This window comes from Salmo salar, chromosome ssa14, assembly GCF_905237065.1.
Source record: "Salmo salar chromosome ssa14, Ssal_v3.1, whole genome shotgun sequence".
NCBI classification, from domain to species: Eukaryota; Metazoa; Chordata; class Actinopteri; order Salmoniformes; family Salmonidae; genus Salmo; species Salmo salar.
The window spans coordinates 18,967,479-18,984,949 of NC_059455.1; the positions used below are offsets into that span (position 1 = coordinate 18,967,479).

Consider the following 17,471-nt stretch of genomic DNA (forward strand, 5'->3'; position numbering starts at 1 on the left):
TGAAATTATATTATTTCAGTGTAGATAAGGGCAGGTTAAAATAAAAACATGACAGCCAGACAAGCCAGTGACTGAATCAAGAGGATTTACATATTTGTGGAGTGGACATGGGCTTACTTTGTGATATTGTGTCAAGCAGAATACACGGTTTCTTTGACATTTCCTAAACGGAGCAACATTTAAGACATAAGGATTTCATGTTGTAATGTTGACGAGGTACCCAAAAAGTAGTTTGACTTAATCTTTCCATGTTATTAGCTAAACAAAGCTTGCTTAAACAGCGAAATTGTCGCGGAAATCAGCCATGTTTGCATAACGACGAAGAAAAGAACACAATTTAGGCTGTGATCTCCAAAATTCCAATGACTAGGTAATCACACCGTTGATATAGCAATGGACGCTAATAGTTGATCGAATCCTATTGCGACGCAGTGGGGGACAGTATTGGTTTTATTAGTCTCTCACTCAAAAATGGCTCTACGCCTTATGGCAAAATGATGAAACAATATGGCAGTCCCCGCACCACAATGTGCATTCTGTTGGGCAGGCACAAATAGGCTGACTGTGCGCACAGAAAAAAGTGTGTGGGACTTTCCCTTAATCAGATTTTAGTTTCCAAATAATTCATTAGTGCAGCAATTTCATTAATGTATTAGTTTGGATCAAAGAGTAATTCCACGAGCCAAGCTGTTTCAAAATGTTCAGCACCGCATGACGTTTCACAGTTCAGCACCAGGATGTGGATAGCACACATGACATCAATGCCATAACCTCACACTTGGTTTTGCAGGATCCTCCAATGTGCAAAGAAAACTACCCAAATGAATTTCCCAAAATGAATCTGGTACTTATGTTTGTGTGATGTAACAATTGGTTCATTCATTCTCAAAGGGTACATGGTAACAAGGCTTGTTGATGCTCATACACATGCTCTGCTAAGACCCGTTCAAGCCAGTGTCAAAAAGCCTCAACCTTTTCCAAAAGCAAATTCCGTCATCTCCTACATGCCAAACGGCCAACAGGCTTACATGGGCTTTTAGCAGTTATTGTTGGGGTTCTTATAATGGGGTAGACTCTGGTAGAGAGAGAGAGATGCACTAGCAATGCTACTGGTCGATGTTTGAAAAAAATACAGGAGCAGGGTAGGAACGAGCTTAACAGAAATTGCTATTCATGCAGGTGATATCCAGGGATATAGAAGCGTCAAAATATCAGCTGCATTTCAACTGTATTTTGACTGCATTTTTGCTGTGAACCGTAACAGTGATAGCCTTGGCAGAACAGCATAAACAGATCTGGGAGTGTGGCTTTCAGTTAGTTCTTTTTGGCAACCCATCCCATGAGAGTGAATGTCTCGCCAATTCATCTGTTCTGTTATACTTAATCAAAATCTGACTAACCCAGTGCACTGCCTGCTATGAATTCTATCTGATGGTGTTTGCATGTTTAGGTAAAAATACAAATAATGTCCCCATTTGGAACACTGACAAGTAAAGAGCATACATATATAGTACCAGACAAAAGTTTAGACACACCTACTCATTCCAGGGTTTTTCTTTATTTGTACTATTTTCTACGTTGTAGAATAATAATGATGACATCAAAACTATGAAATAACACATATGGAATCATGTAGTAACCTAAAAAAGTGTTAAATCTATTTCTATTTGAGATTCTTCAAAGTAGCCACCCTTTGCCTTGATGACAGCTTTGCACACTCTTGGTATTCTCTTATCCAGCTTCATGAGGTAGTCACCTGGAATTCATTTCAGTTAACAGGTGTGCCTTGTTTAAAGTGAATTTGTGGAATTTCTTTCCTTCTTAACCTGTTAGGGCTAGGGGGCAGTATTTGCACGGCTGGATAAAAAAAATCTACCCGATTTAATCTGGTTACTAATCCTACCCAGTAACTAGAATATGCATATACTTATTATATATGGATAGAAAACACTCTAAAGTTTCTAAAACTGTTTGAATGGTGTCTGTGAGTATAACAGAACTCATTTGGCAGGCAAAACCCTGAGACATTTTCTGACAGGAAGTGGATACCTGATGTGTTGTATTACCTTTAAACCTATGCCATTGAAAAACACAGGGGCTGAGGAATATTTTGGCACTTCCTATTGCTTCCACTAGATGTCACCAGCCTTTACAAAGTGTTTTGAGTCTTCTGGAGGGAGATCTGACCGAACAAGAGCCATGGAACGATGATGGCCCATTAGACACCTGGCGCGCGAGTTCATGTTGGGTACCCTCGTTCCAATACGTTATAAAAGAGTATGTCCACCTTGAATATTATTCATGTTCTGGTTAAAAAAGGCCCTAATGATTTATGCTATACAACGTTTGACATGTTTGAACGAACGTAAATATATTTTTTCCCCTCGTTCATGAAGTGAAGTCCGGCGGGCTTAGATCATGTGCTAACAAGACGGAGATTTTTGGACATAAATGATGAGCTTTTTTGAACAAAACTACATTCGTTATGGACCTGTGATACCTGGAAGTGACATCTGATGAAGAGAATCAAAGGTAATGGATTATTTACATAGTATTTTCGATTTTAGATCTCCCCAACATGACGACTAGTCTGTATCGCAACGCGTATTTTTCTGGGCGCAGTGCTCAGATTATTGCAAAGTGTGATTTCCCAGTAAGGTTATTTTTAAATCTGGCAAGTTGATGGCGTTCAAGAGATGTAAATCTATAATTCTTTAAATGACAATATAATATTTTACCAATGTTTTCAAATTTTAATTATTTAATTTGTGATGCTGACTTGACTGCCGGTTATTGGAGGGAAACGATTTCCTCAACATCAATGCCATAGTAAAACGCTGTTTTTGGATATAAATATGAACTTGATAGAACTAAAAATGCATGCATTGTCTAACATAATGTCCTAGGAGTGTCATCTGATGGAGATTGTAAAAGGTTAGTGCATCATTTTAGCTGGTTTTATGGTTTTGGTGACCCTGTCTTTGAATTGACAAAACATTACACACAACTCTTGTGAATGTACTGTCCTAACATACTCTAAATTTATGCTTTCGCCGTAAAACCTTTTTGAAATCGTAAAACGTGGTTAGATTAAGGAGATGTTTATCTTTCAAAGGGTGTAAAATAGTTGTATGTTTGAAAAATGTGAATTTTGACATTTATTTGGATTCAAATTTGCCGCTCTTGAAATGCACCTGCTGTTGATGGAGTGCACCACGGGGGGACGCCTGCGTCCCACCTAGCCCATAGAGGTTAATGTGTTTGAGCCAGTCAGTTGTGTTGTGACAAGGTAAGGCTAGTATACAGAAGATGGTCTTTTACCAAATAGGGCTAAGTCCATTTATTTGATAAGAACAGCTCAAATAAGCAAAGAGAAATGACAGTCCATCATTACTTTAAGACATGAAGGTCAGTCAATGCGGAACATTTCATGAACTTTGATAGTTTCTTCAAGTGCAGTCGGAAAAACCATCAAGCGCTATGATGAAACCGGCCTCTTATGAGGACCGCCACAGGAAAGGAAGACCCAGAGTTACCTTTGCTGCAGAGGATAAGTTCATTAGAGTTACCAGCCTCAGAAATTGCAGCTCAAATAAATGCTTCACAGAGTTCAAGTAACAGACACATGTTCAGAGGAGACTGCGTGCATCAGGCCTTAATGTCGAATTGCTGCAAAGAAACCCCTCCTAAAGGACACCGATAAGAAAAAGAGACTTGCTTGGGCCAAGGAACACGAGCAATGGACATTAGACCAGTGGAAATCTGTCCTTTGGTCTGATTAGTGTGTCTTTGTGAGACGCAGAGTAGGTGAACGGATGATCTCCGCATGTGTGGTTCCCACCGTGAAGCATGGAGGAGGAGGTGTGACGGTGCTTTGCTGGTGACACTGTCTGTGTTTAATTTAGAATTCAAGGCACGCTTAACCAGCATGTTTACCACAGCCTTCTGCAGCGATACACCATCCCATCTGGTTTGCGCTTAGTGGGACTGTCATTTGTTTTTCAAAAGTACGATGACCCAACATACCTCCAGACTGTGTACGGGCTATTTGACCAATAAGGTAGAGTGATATAGTGCTGCATCAGACTGCCCTGACCTCCACAATCACCCAACCTCAACCCAATTGAGATGGTTTGGGAGGAGTTGGACCACATAGTTAAGGAAAAGCAGCCAACAAGTGCTCAGCATATGTGGGATGTCCTTTAAGAATGTTGGAAAAGCATACCAGGTGAAGCTGGTTGAGAGAATGCCAAGAGTGTGCAAAGCTGTCATCAAGGCAAAAGGTGGCTACTTTGAAGAATCTAAAATATATTGGTTACTACATGATTCCATATGTGTTATTTCACAGTTTTGATGTCTTAACTATTATTCTACAAAGAAAATAGTAAAAATAAAGAAAAACCCTTGAATGAATAGGTGTGTCCAAACTTTTGACTGGTACTGTATATGTCAACTTTTTATAGATTTGTTACATTTTCACAAAAGTAGTGCTATAATAGTGGACCAATAGAGCGCCTGTTGCACAGCCAAACATATTTTTCCAGCACCCCAATTGAAAATAACATTCATTAAAAGTACCCTGCACCACCAAACTTCTTCCCGTGGCGTTGCCCAAGGGGTGTACGTTTTGGTTTTTGTACTAACACAACACAGCTGATTCAAATGATAAAAGCTTGATGATTAGTTGATTATTTGAACGGTTAAAGGATGAGAGAGGGAGGGGTCTGACTGGATGGGTCCTTAAAAAAGGAGAGCAGGAAGCGGTAGAACTCAACTCACAAACAGAGCGCTGACATGACCAGACTGCAGGTGAGAGTTCAACATAGTACTGTATCGGATTTCATCCCAAATGGTGTCTTACTAGGTGTGCCATGCATCGGGGTTAGTTAGCTAGGGTGCTGTTTTGGGGAGAACCCAAGAGCATAGACTTCTCTACTTAAGTAGATGGTGACTATCAGATGCTTTCAATTCCCTATGTAGTGCCATTTGGAGTCAAACATTCCTGTGTGCCAGGCTAATCTACTGTATGTGGTGGAAGAGATGATAGCTGGTATTCCTCAGCCCTTCATTAGTTGAATGTGATAAGTGGACTTACTGGGGTGCTCGAGCAGAGGTTGGGGAAACAGATGGCTTCTCTCGTGTGTGTGTGTGTGTGTGTGTGTGTCAGGAGACTATCACCATGGCGATGTTGACCCTTCTACTGCTTCTCAGCGCTGCCTTTACACTGGGCGACATAATGACTGCGAACATAGCAAGTAAGAGTCAGCTTCACACTTTACATCACGAGTGTCGAACTCATTCCACAGAGTGCCTAGTATCTGCAGGTGGTTTACCTTTCAATGAAGACAACCAGGTGAGGGGAGTTCTAAATTGATCAATAGAGGGAGGCGCTAAAACCTGTAGATACTAGGTGCTCTGTGGAATGAGTTTGTGCTTTACATCATTCGTTGTGTATATTTTGTTGTGGTATGACTGCTCTAAAAATGTTATTTATGATGCAAGGGGATTTGTATGTCTGTCAGTCTCGACTATCCTTTCAAGTCGGCTGCAATTTCGTAACACTCCCTGTCTTCTCCTTTCAGATGATTTGGTGAAATTTGCAGCAGACAAAAGAAACCCATGCCCCAGAGGCTGGTTCCAATTTAATTCACGCTGCTTCATGTTTGTCAAAACTGCAATGACATGGCCCAAAGCAGAGGTATAATGCTTACCCTCTACAATTGAAATGATCTGGCTCTTTTAGTTAAAGGGTCTTTGGCCTTATTTTAACAGGCGCCTCATGTAAAATATGCTGTAATTAATAATGTCTATAGGCTTTGCAATATTTGTGTGGAGTTGGGCCCTGTTGTCTATTAGAACCCACAGGGCATGGGTTAACTAATCTCTAAGAGCCTGTTAATAGAACATTAGTTCCGATGGCAATATTTGAGTCCAGAAGACAAATTCTCAGACTGGACAACTGACTAATACTTCCATTATGACATGTCTTTGTCTCTGTGTACTGCTTGCTCTAGCGCCACTGTCAGTTACTTGGAGAAAAACTGGAACCTGTGCGCAACACTGTAAAGTACCTTGGCGCAAACCTGGCATCTGTGCACAGCTATGAAGAGTTCCGATTTCTACAGGCGGTGGTGTTGATCAATACTGGCAGTTTCCCTCTTACCTGGATTGGCGGATATGATGCTGTTCAGGCAAAGGTGGAAAAGGTACCCAGTTGTCATAGTTGAGTAAAAGTGATAGGAGTGACTCCAGGGAAAGGTATACTATACCTGAACAGTTCAGCTTGAGGTCTTAGTATACTCATCAATATGTCATGTCCTAGGAATCCTGTTTTAAGACTAATGAAACAATCAGCTCAGAGTAGGTGTTAAGACACTGCTCAGACAACTCTGTGCCAAGAGTAATCAACTCGCCAGTTTCTCAGCTGGTGATGAGCACAGTTTGAGGTACAGCAGAGGAAAGATGGTGACAACGCTCATTGACATTTAGCAAGTAACGGGGGACACACACAATCGCAACACTTGTTCACACATGTGATTTATTAGCCTAGTGGTTATAAGTATTTAGGCATGTCATGTGACTAAGGCCTCGTGTGAAGTCATTGTCAAAAGTGAAAGAAATACTGTTGGATGTAGGTCTAGATTTGAGTTGATCATCTCGAAAGAATACTTGGATATTTCAACTCCAAAGCAATTGCCACAGATGATCCATTATATTGGCCTCTAACCATGTGTAGAGTCTGCAATGGAATGCAGTCGGGCAGATCAGGTGGGACCATTCTAGCCTATGAGAGAGCAGATTCCAGTGTGACAGGCACAACTCCGATATAAATGGTTTTCTCAGTTTCTGGCATGTCATGTGTGCTACTTGTATCAGTACTCGTAACAACCTAAGCATTACAAAACGTATATTTGCTCAAATAAGCCATTATATTTGTCGTCAATGAAATTCGACATCTTATTGACGGCCATACAAAAACCTTACCCGCTTGAGAAGGCAGATTTTGGCCGTAGTTATCCTTCTCGCTCTTCTCGACTCTTCCTCTTTGCTATGGCGCAGAAACAACTTACTAGGTGGCTTGTTCCATTTGAGACCTTGGGATTAAGGTTGTATCTGACATTTGTTAAGTTGATAGGTCGGTGTAGTTTTTAAGAAAGTGTCTATATAAAAAAAGAACCTGGTTTGGAAGATCTTACAGATGTACAAAAAGAATGCCCATTGCAGTATCCACTGACACAGTGGGCTGGAGTGAGTACTATAGCATGGTATCAAAAGGCAACCTATTCCATATCGGTCTGGCCATGTTTTAAATCTGGAAGCCTTAATGGTGACCCGTCAGTTTGCGACATATAACAATTTTAGCTATTTTTTTATTTTGTTTTTAACCATGCTGCGCGACGCTGTTCAGCGACCAAAAATGATAATGGTGGCGCTGTTTCCCCCCTAATGCAGATTCAGTCTTTAAACGGTTGTAGGCTGGTTTTTTTTTCACCGGTCAAGGCTATGGAAATGCATTGGGATTTTTAGAAATGTGGTTGTAGTATCAACACTTATGGGTTTTCACCCCACAGTTCCAGTGTCAGTCTGCACGTTTTTGGTAGTGGTGGCTTTTACGCTTCTGGTGGTGGAGTAAAGACCATGAGTATGTTGGATTTTAGAAATTGTTCAGCAAGCACATCTGAGATCTCACTACTTCCCCACAGGACAGGCTATGGTTCTGGAGTGACGGCTCCAAATTTGATTACGAGAGCTGGGCTGAAGGGGAGCCGAATAACCACTATGGTGCCAGAGAGCCATGTATTCAGATGAACTTTGGAGGTACAGTAAGCCCATTATCATTCATCAAATTCAACTTTTTCAGAGTACGTTTAACAAATAAATGTGACTTTTCTATTTCGTGTTTCCTCTTAAGCTGAAAACGGCTGGAACGATGAATCATGTGGGAAGAGCTATCCCTCCGTGTGCTCCATAAGAACCTGTTTAATCCTTCAAACTATCAATTGAAACCAAAAATGCTACGCCGGTGTCAGCATCCTAACTGCAAATGTTATGTAGTTATTGTTTCTTGTCAATAAAACAGGTGTCTGTATTTAATCTCATGAGTCGTAATTAAACATTGATTCACTTTGAAGATGGAGTCTGTTCAGTGGGCATTTCAATTCTTTGATATTGTTTCTTGAAGAATAGAATTCTCTTAGGACCCAAAAAGTAGTCTCACTGTCAACTGCGTTAATTTTCAGTAAACATGTTTAAATATACACTAAAATAACTCATCCTAGATCTGAATGAAATAATATTAAATACTTTTTCTTTACATAGTTGAATGTGCTGACAACAAAATGACACAAATAATCAATGGAAATCCACTTTATCAACCCATGGAGGTCTGGATTTGGAGTCACACTCAAAACTAAAGTGAAAAACCACACTACAGGCTGATCCAACTTTGTAATGTCCTTAAAACAAGTCAAAATGAGGCTCAGTAGTGTGTGTGGCCTCCACGTGCCTGTATGACCTCCCTACAACGCCTGGGCATGCTCCTGATGAGGTGGCGGATGGTTTCCTGAGGGATCTCCTCCCAGACCTGCACTAAAGCATCCGCCAACTCCTGGACAGTCTGGTGCAATGTGGCGTTGGTGGATGGAGCGAGACATGATGTGCTCAATTGGATTCAGGTCTGGGGATCGGCCGGGCCAGTCCATAGCATCTGCCTTCCTCTTGCAGGAACTGCTGACACACTCCAGCCACATGAGGTCTTGCATTAGGAGGAACCCAGGGCCAACCGCACCAGCATATGGTCTCACAAGGGGTCTGAGGATCTCATCTCGGTACCTAATGGCAGTCAGGCGAGCACATGGAGGGCTGTGCGACCCCCCCCAAAGAAATTCCACCCCACACCATGACTGACCCACCGCCAAACCAGTCATGCTGGAGGATGTTGCAGGCAGCAGAACGTTCTCCACGGGGTCTCCAGACACTGTCACATGTGCTCAGTGTCATTTTGCAGGGCTCTGGCAGTGCTCCTGCTCCTCCTTGCACAAAGGCGGAGGTAGCGGTCCTGCTGCTGGGTTGTTGCCCTCTTACAGCCTCCTCCACGTCTCCTGATCTACTGGCCTGTCTCCTGGTAGTGCCTCCATGCTCTGGACACTACGCTGACAGATACAGCAAACCTTCTTGCCACAGCTCGCATTGATGTGCCATCCTGGATGAGCTGCACTACCTGAGCCACTTGTGTGGGTTGTAGACTCAGTCTCATGCTACCACTAGAGTGAAAGCACCGCCAGCATTCAAAAGTGACCAAAACATCAGCCAGGAAGCATAGGAACTGAGGAGTGGTCTGTGGTCCCCACCTGCAGAACCACTCCTTTATTGGGGGTGTCTTGCTAATTGCCTATAATTTCCACCTGTTGTCTATTCCATTTGCACAACAGCATGTGAAATTTATTGTCAATCAGTGTTGCTTCCTAAGTGGACAGTTTGATTTCACAGAAGTGTGATTGACTTGGAGTTATATTGTGTTGTTTAAGTGTTCCCTTTATTTTTTTGAGCAGTGTATATGACCATAACAGACAGTATCTGGTGTGGCCACCAGCTGCATTAAGTACTGCAGTGCATCTCCTCATGGACTGCACCAGAGTTGCCAGTTCTTGCTGTGAGATGTTACCCCACTCTTCCACGAAGGCACCTGAAAGTTTCTGGACAATTCTGGGGCTATGGGAATGGCCCTAGCCCTCACCCGCCTATCAAAAAGGTCCCAGACGTGCTCAATGGGATTGAGATCCGGGCTCTTCGCTGAACACTGGCATTCCTGTCTTGCAGGAAATCATCCACAGAACTAGCAGTATGGCTGGTGGGGTTGTCATGTCAAGATGAGCCTGCAGGAAGGGTACCACATGATGGAGGAGGATGTCTTCCCTGTACTGCACAGCGTTGATTGCCTGCTATGACGACAACCTCAGTCCGACGATGCTGTGACACACCGCCCCAGACCATGGCGGACCCTCCACCTCCAAATCGCTCCAGAGTACAGGCCTCGGTGTAACGCTCATTCCTTAGACGATAAACGCGAATCCGACCATCACCCCTGGTGAGACAAATCCGCAACTAGTCAGTGAAGAGCTTTTTTTGTTTCTTTTCAGTCCTGTCTGGTCCAGCGAGGGTGGGTTTGTGCCCGTAGGTGATGTCTGGCGAGGACCTGCCTTACAACAGGCCTACAAGACCTCAGTCCAGCGTCTAGCGGACCGTTGGAGGGTTTGTGCCTTCCTAGTGTAGCTCGGGCAGTTGCCATCCTGTACCTGTCCCGCAGGTGTGATGTTCCGATCCTGTGCAGGTGTTACACGTGGTCTGCCACTGCGAGGTCGGTCCTGTCTCACTGCACGGACAATGCAAGTTATTGCCCTGACCACATCTGCAGTCCTCATGCCTCCTTGCAGCATGCTTAAGGCACGTTCACGCAGATGAGCAGGGACCCTGGGCATCTTTCTTTTGGTGTCTTTCAGAGTCAGTAGAAAGGCCTCTTTAGTGTCCTATGTTTTCATAACTGACCTTAATTGCCTACCATCTGTAAGCTGTTAGTGTCTTAATGACAGTTCCACAGGTGCATGTTCATTAACAAGTGTGGGAAAACTGTGTTTAAACCCTTTACAATGAAGATCTGTGAAGTTATTTGCATTTTTACGAATTATCTTTGAAAGATAGGGTCCTGAAAAAGGGATGTTTTTTTTATTGTTGCTGAGTTTATCACTTCACAAACACTAACGTAAACGAATAGTGTGTATAGCTTTTAAAAGTTGAAAATTGTCAGAGCGCTGTCAGTGAATATTAGTGTTACATTTCCCTACCCCATCCGTTCCCTGTATACCAAGTAGTGGGGCAGCTGTTTGGTGGTTCGAATCGCAGAATGTAGCTTTTGCGTTTCCAAACTCTCGCTAGGTATAGACGTGAGTACAAGATATACTTATTAGAGCCAACTGGTTTCAACTGTTCTGCCTGCGGATATGGAACACGGACCTGTTCATCGGACGTGCTGTTTTCGACTCTCTCGACCTCCGTGCTCGGCTATGAAAAGCCAACTTACGTTTACTCCTGATGTGCTGACCTGTTGCACCCTCTACAACCACTGTGTATAAGCACTTTGTGAAATCTTCTGATGTAAAAAGGGCTTTAGAAATGCATTTCATATGGAATCGCATGATGCGCAGTGTGATGTGTTTATTCCCTCCGTGCACAGCTAGCTAGTATAATTGCATCACCATGATCATAGTAATGAAGTGAAGGTGATCACTTTACTAAGTGGGTGGAGGCAATACCCATTAGGGTCAGTAAGGGAAGAAAGAGGACGTGCTTAACTCAATTCCCTTCTGTAAACCATTAAAGGTGCTTGGAACCAAAAACAGATTGTTTTGTATGATACCCATCAAGGACGAGACTGGCGAGGCCACCTCCAAGGCGATGGTGGACATCTTCAACACCCACGGTCATCCTTGAGTGACCGAGGTCATGAACGCTGGAATGGTTTTAATTTCTTTTTACAATTTTTTTTCCATGGTACATATTTCAATATGTTACATTGTCAATAGATATCGCTTTCCTACCCCCTCCTCCAGGTTTTGTGACTGGAGCAACCAGACCCTCAAGACTGCCATGGGCAAGTCCCTTGATTGGTACCAGGAAGGATGCGAGAACAACCTGAAGGTAAGTCTCTCTTTGCACACGACAGCAGCATCTAGGCCTCCACCGAGTACGGACGCGAGCCGGTGGATGTTTTCAAACCAGATCAGAACGCCTTTTGAGGACCACCTTCCTAGGAAATATAGTTGTATTTATTCCTGTTCTCAATCAAGGTGAGACTGAACATGGACGAGGCGCAGGAGAAACAGAAGGAGAGCTACCGGAGCAGAATCAAGAAGGGGACCAAGTGCTACGACGTCTGGGCAAATGACTTGGTTTGGAAGAAGGACGGAAGGAAGGAAGGCGAGACCTGAGAGAACCTCGCTGCTCTTTCGCTCCTAGCTGGGGTCACCATCTGTTAAAGTGAATATAAAAGATCTCACAACTATTTGCATACAAATGACCTGAAGCTACTTTTAGTTTCCCTAACACTGATATTTTTCCTCTGTCTTCCTAGGGTTACCTCGGTGGAAGCCAACAATCTTCCACAGTTGGACAGTCGACCACTGAAAGCCCTGACGCCCTACACTTCAGTGAAGCTCGATAGACAAAGTATGTAAAGTTTTGGTTGACATTTGAGAAAAGCAAGAAATTAATTTTAGGACCATCGACTGGCCGAGCCCCCCAGGAGGAATCCCATCTACCAGAACCAGTGAGTTTGGATCAGTTTGATTCTCTGTGCGGAGGGGGGACCATGGAGGCTATACCTTCCAAAAGTGTTGAGCAGTACATATCTCCCATTTCTAACACTACACCAATCCATTACATTTTCTCAGTGTAACCTGTGTGTTTGCTTGTTTCTGTGTCTGTCTCCTACCCTGCTCCTGTTCTCAAGAGAGCAGCAGTGCCTGGACTTTGCAGTCTCCCTCTTCAAGTCCCCCTTCTGAGACTGGCTGCCTGTTGAGAACAAGGGACAGGCAGAACCTCCCACCCACACACATCCACCTCCTCTATATTCCACGCACCAGAATTCAGTATTTTAGTCTGATTGTCGGTGTACAGAAAATAAATTCATGACACAACTGTACCAAAAACGATCAAAGTTTATGTATTAAAATATTGACAGGTTGGTTTTCACAGCTGTTTCACAAGGTGTTCATTATTGGAAGCTGTAAGGTATCCTTTGATGGTATTTATTTGTTCCAGATTATTCATTGTTGTATCCTAGGACCAACAAGAGATATATATTCAACCACAAGGGTGTATTTAATGAGCTATGTGATAGAGAGGAAAAATGAATCATAATAGAGGACTACTGAAATTATATTATTTCAGTGTAGATAAGGGCAGGTTAAAATAAAAACATGACAGCCAGACAAGCCAGTGACTGAATCAAGAGGATTTACATATTTGTGGAGTGGACATGGGCTTACTTTGTGATATTGTGTCAAGCAGAATACACGGTTTCTTTGACATTTCCTAAACGGAGCAACATTTAAGACATAAGGATTTCATGTTGTAATGTTGACGAGGTACCCAAAAAGTAGTTTGACTTAATCTTTCCATGTTATTAGCTAAACAAAGCTTGCTTAAACAGCGAAATTGTCGCGGAAATCAGCCATGTTTGCATAACGACGAAGAAAAGAACACAATTTAGGCTGTGATCTCCAAAATTCCAATGACTAGGTAATCACACCGTTGATATAGCAATGGACGCTAATAGTTGATCGAATCCTATTGCGACGCAGTGGGGGACAGTATTGGTTTTATTAGTCTCTCACTCAAAAATGGCTCTACGCCTTATGGCAAAATGATGAAACAATATGGCAGTCCCCGCACCACAATGTGCATTCTGTTGGGCAGGCACAAATAGGCTGACTGTGCGCACAGAAAAAAGTGTGTGGGACTTTCCCTTAATCAGATTTTAGTTTCCAAATAATTCATTAGTGCAGCAATTTCATTAATGTATTAGTTTGGATCAAAGAGTAATTCCACGAGCCAAGCTGTTTCAAAATGTTCAGCACGGCATGACGTTTCACAGTTCAGCACCAGGATGTGGATAGCACACAATAGACATCAATGCCATAACTCACACCTCCGGTTGTGTGATTCCAAGTGTTAGTACCCAAATGACGGCCAACAGGCTTACAAGGGCTTTTAGCAGTTATTTTGGGGTTCTTATAATGGGGTAGACTCTGGTGAGAGAGAGAGATGCAATAGCAATGCTACTGGTCGATGTTTGAAAAAAAAAAGGGAGCAGGGTAGGAACGAGCTTAACAGAAATTGCTATTCATGCAGGTGATATCCAGGGATATAGAAGCGTCAAAATATCAGCTGCATTTCAACTGTATTTTGACTGCATTTTTGCTGTGAACCGTAACAGTGATAGCCTTGGCAGAACAGCATAAACAGATCTGGGAGTGTGGCTTTCAGTTAGTTCTTTTTGGCAACCCATCCCATGAGAGTGAATGTCTCGCCAATTCATCTGTTCTGTTATACTTAATCAAAATCTGACTAACCCAGTGCACTGCCTGCTATGAATTCTATCTGATGGTGTTTGCATGTTTAGGTAAAAATACAAATAATGTCCCCATTTGGAACACTGACAAGTAAAGAGCATACATATATAGTACCAGACAAAAGTTTAGACACACCTACTCATTCCAGGGTTTTTCTTTATTTGTACTATTTTCTACGTTGTAGAATAATAATGATGACATCAAAACTATGAAATAACACATATGGAATCATGTAGTAACCTAAAAAAGTGTTAAATCTATTTCTATTTGAGATTCTTCAAAGTAGCCACCCTTTGCCTTGATGACAGCTTTGCACACTCTTGGTATTCTCTTATCCAGCTTCATGAGGTAGTCACCTGGAATTCATTTCAGTTAACAGGTGTGCCTTGTTTAAAGTGAATTTGTGGAATTTCTTTCCTTCTTAACCTGTTAGGGCTAGGGGGCAGTATTTGCACGGCTGGATAAAAAAAATCTACCCGATTTAATCTGGTTACTAATCCTACCCAGTAACTAGAATATGCATATACTTATTATATATGGATAGAAAACACTCTAAAGTTTCTAAAACTGTTTGAATGGTGTCTGTGAGTATAACAGAACTCATTTGGCAGGCAAAACCCTGAGACATTTTCTGACAGGAAGTGGATACCTGATGTGTTGTATTACCTTTAAACCTATGCCATTGAAAAACACAGGGGCTGAGGAATATTTTGGCACTTCCTATTGCTTCCACTAGATGTCACCAGCCTTTACAAAGTGTTTTGAGTCTTCTGGAGGGAGATCTGACCGAACAAGAGCCATGGAACGATGATGGCCCATTAGACACCTGGCGCGCGAGTTCATGTTGGGTACCCTCGTTCCAATACGTTATAAAAGAGTATGTCCACCTTGAATATTATTCATGTTCTGGTTAAAAAGGCCCTAATGATTTATGCTATACAACGTTTGACATGTTTGAACGAACGTAAATATATTTTTTCCCCTCGTTCATGAAGTGAAGTCCGGCGGGCTTAGATCATGTGCTAACAAGACGGAGATTTTTGGACATAAATGATGAGCTTTTTTGAACAAAACTACATTCGTTATGGACCTGTGATACCTGGAAGTGACATCTGATGAAGAGAATCAAAGGTAATGGATTATTTACATAGTATTTTCGATTTTAGATCTCCCCAACATGACGACTAGTCTGTATCGCAACGCGTATTTTTCTGGGCGCAGTGCTCAGATTATTGCAAAGTGTGATTTCCCAGTAAGGTTATTTTTAAATCTGGCAAGTTGATGGCGTTCAAGAGATGTAAATCTATAATTCTTTAAATGACAATATAATATTTTACCAATGTTTTCTAATTTTAATTATTTAATTTGTGATGCTGACTTGACTGCCGGTTATTGGAGGGAAACGATTTCCTCAACATCAATGCCATAGTAAAACGCTGTTTTTGGATATAAATATGAACTTGATAGAACTAAAAATGCATGCATTGTCTAACATAATGTCCTAGGAGTGTCATCTGATGGAGATTGTAAAAGGTTAGTGCATCATTTTAGCTGGTTTTATGGTTTTGGTGACCCTGTCTTTGAATTGACAAAACATTACACACAACTCTTGTGAATGTACTGTCCTAACATACTCTAAATTTATGCTTTCGCCGTAAAACCTTTTTGAAATCGTAAAACGTGGTTAGATTAAGGAGATGTTTATCTTTCAAAGGGTGTAAAATAGTTGTATGTTTGAAAAATGTGAATTTTGACATTTATTTGGATTCAAATTTGCCGCTCTTGAAATGCACCTGCTGTTGATGGAGTGCACCACGGGGGGGACGCCTGCGTCCCACCTAGCCCATAGAGGTTAATGTGTTTGAGCCAGTCAGTTGTGTTGTGACAAGGTAAGGCTAGTATACAGAAGATGGTCTTTTACCAAATAGGGCTAAGTCCATTTATTTGATAAGAACAGCTCAAATAAGCAAAGAGAAATGACAGTCCATCATTACTTTAAGACATGAAGGTCAGTCAATGCGGAACATTTCATGAACTTTGATAGTTTCTTCAAGTGCAGTCGGAAAAACCATCAAGCGCTATGATGAAACCGGCCTCTTATGAGGACCGCCACAGGAAAGGAAGACCCAGAGTTACCTTTGCTGCAGAGGATAAGTTCATTAGAGTTACCAGCCTCAGAAATTGCAGCTCAAATAAATGCTTCACAGAGTTCAAGTAACAGACACATGTTCAGAGGAGACTGCGTGCATCAGGCCTTAATGTCGAATTGCTGCAAAGAAACCCCTCCTAAAGGACACCGATAAGAAAAAGAGACTTGCTTGGGCCAAGGAACACGAGCAATGGACATTAGACCAGTGGAAATCTGTCCTTTGGTCTGATTAGTGTGTCTTTGTGAGACGCAGAGTAGGTGAACGGATGATCTCCGCATGTGTGGTTCCCACCGTGAAGCATGGAGGAGGAGGTGTGACGGTGCTTTGCTGGTGACACTGTCTGTGTTTAATTTAGAATTCAAGGCACGCTTAACCAGCATGTTTACCACAGCCTTCTGCAGCGATACACCATCCCATCTGGTTTGCGCTTAGTGGGACTGTCATTTGTTTTTCAAAAGTACGATGACCCAACATACCTCCAGACTGTGTACGGGCTATTTGACCAATAAGGTAGAGTGATATAGTGCTGCATCAGACTGCCCTGACCTCCACAATCACCCAACCTCAACCCAATTGAGATGGTTTGGGAGGAGTTGGACCACATAGTTAAGGAAAAGCAGCCAACAAGTGCTCAGCATATGTGGGATGTCCTTTAAGAATGTTGGAAAAGCATACCAGGTGAAGCTGGTTGAGAGAATGCCAAGAGTGTGCAAAGCTGTCATCAAGGCAAAAGGTGGCTACTTTGAAGAATCTAAAATATATTGGTTACTACATGATTCCATATGTGTTATTTCACAGTTTTGATGTCTTAACTATTATTCTACAAAGAAAATAGTAAAAATAAAGAAAAACCCTTGAATGAATAGGTGTGTCCAAACTTTTGACTGGTACTGTATATGTCAACTTTTTATAGATTTGTTACATTTTCACAAAAGTAGTGCTATAATAGTGGACCAATAGAGCGCCTGTTGCACAGCCAAACATATTTTTCCAGCACCCCAATTGAAAATAACATTCATTAAAAGTACCCTGCACCACCAAACTTCTTCCCGTGGCGTTGCCCAAGGGGTGTACGTTTTGGTTTTTGTACTAACACAACACAGCTGATTCAAATGATAAAAGCTTGATGATTAGTTGATTATTTGAACGGTTAAAGGATGAGAGAGGGAGGGGTCTGACTGGATGGGTCCTT

The 17,471-nt window shown here is 42.2% G+C and overlaps 1 protein-coding gene across 2 annotated transcripts; it reads left to right on the top strand.

The window, feature by feature from the left end:
• Nucleotides 1-4,698: 4,698 nt before the first annotated feature.
• Nucleotides 4,699-8,131, top strand: LOC106598689 (ladderlectin-like). Of its 2 annotated transcripts, none has more exons than XM_045694026.1 (6): nt 4,699-4,809; nt 5,168-5,255; nt 5,583-5,698; nt 6,015-6,206; nt 7,704-7,818; nt 7,913-8,131. In XM_045694026.1, the coding sequence occupies exons 1-6, from the start codon at nt 4,795-4,797 to the stop codon at nt 8,002-8,004; spliced, it is 618 nt and encodes a 205-aa protein (XP_045549982.1). In that variant the 5' UTR covers nt 4,699-4,794; the 3' UTR covers nt 8,005-8,131. The 2 variants fall into 2 exon arrangements, with proteins under 2 accessions (XP_045549982.1, XP_045549983.1); XM_045694027.1 differs by having other exon boundaries at nt 4,705-4,809; nt 5,171-5,255.
• Nucleotides 8,132-17,471: the final 9,340 nt, after the last annotated feature.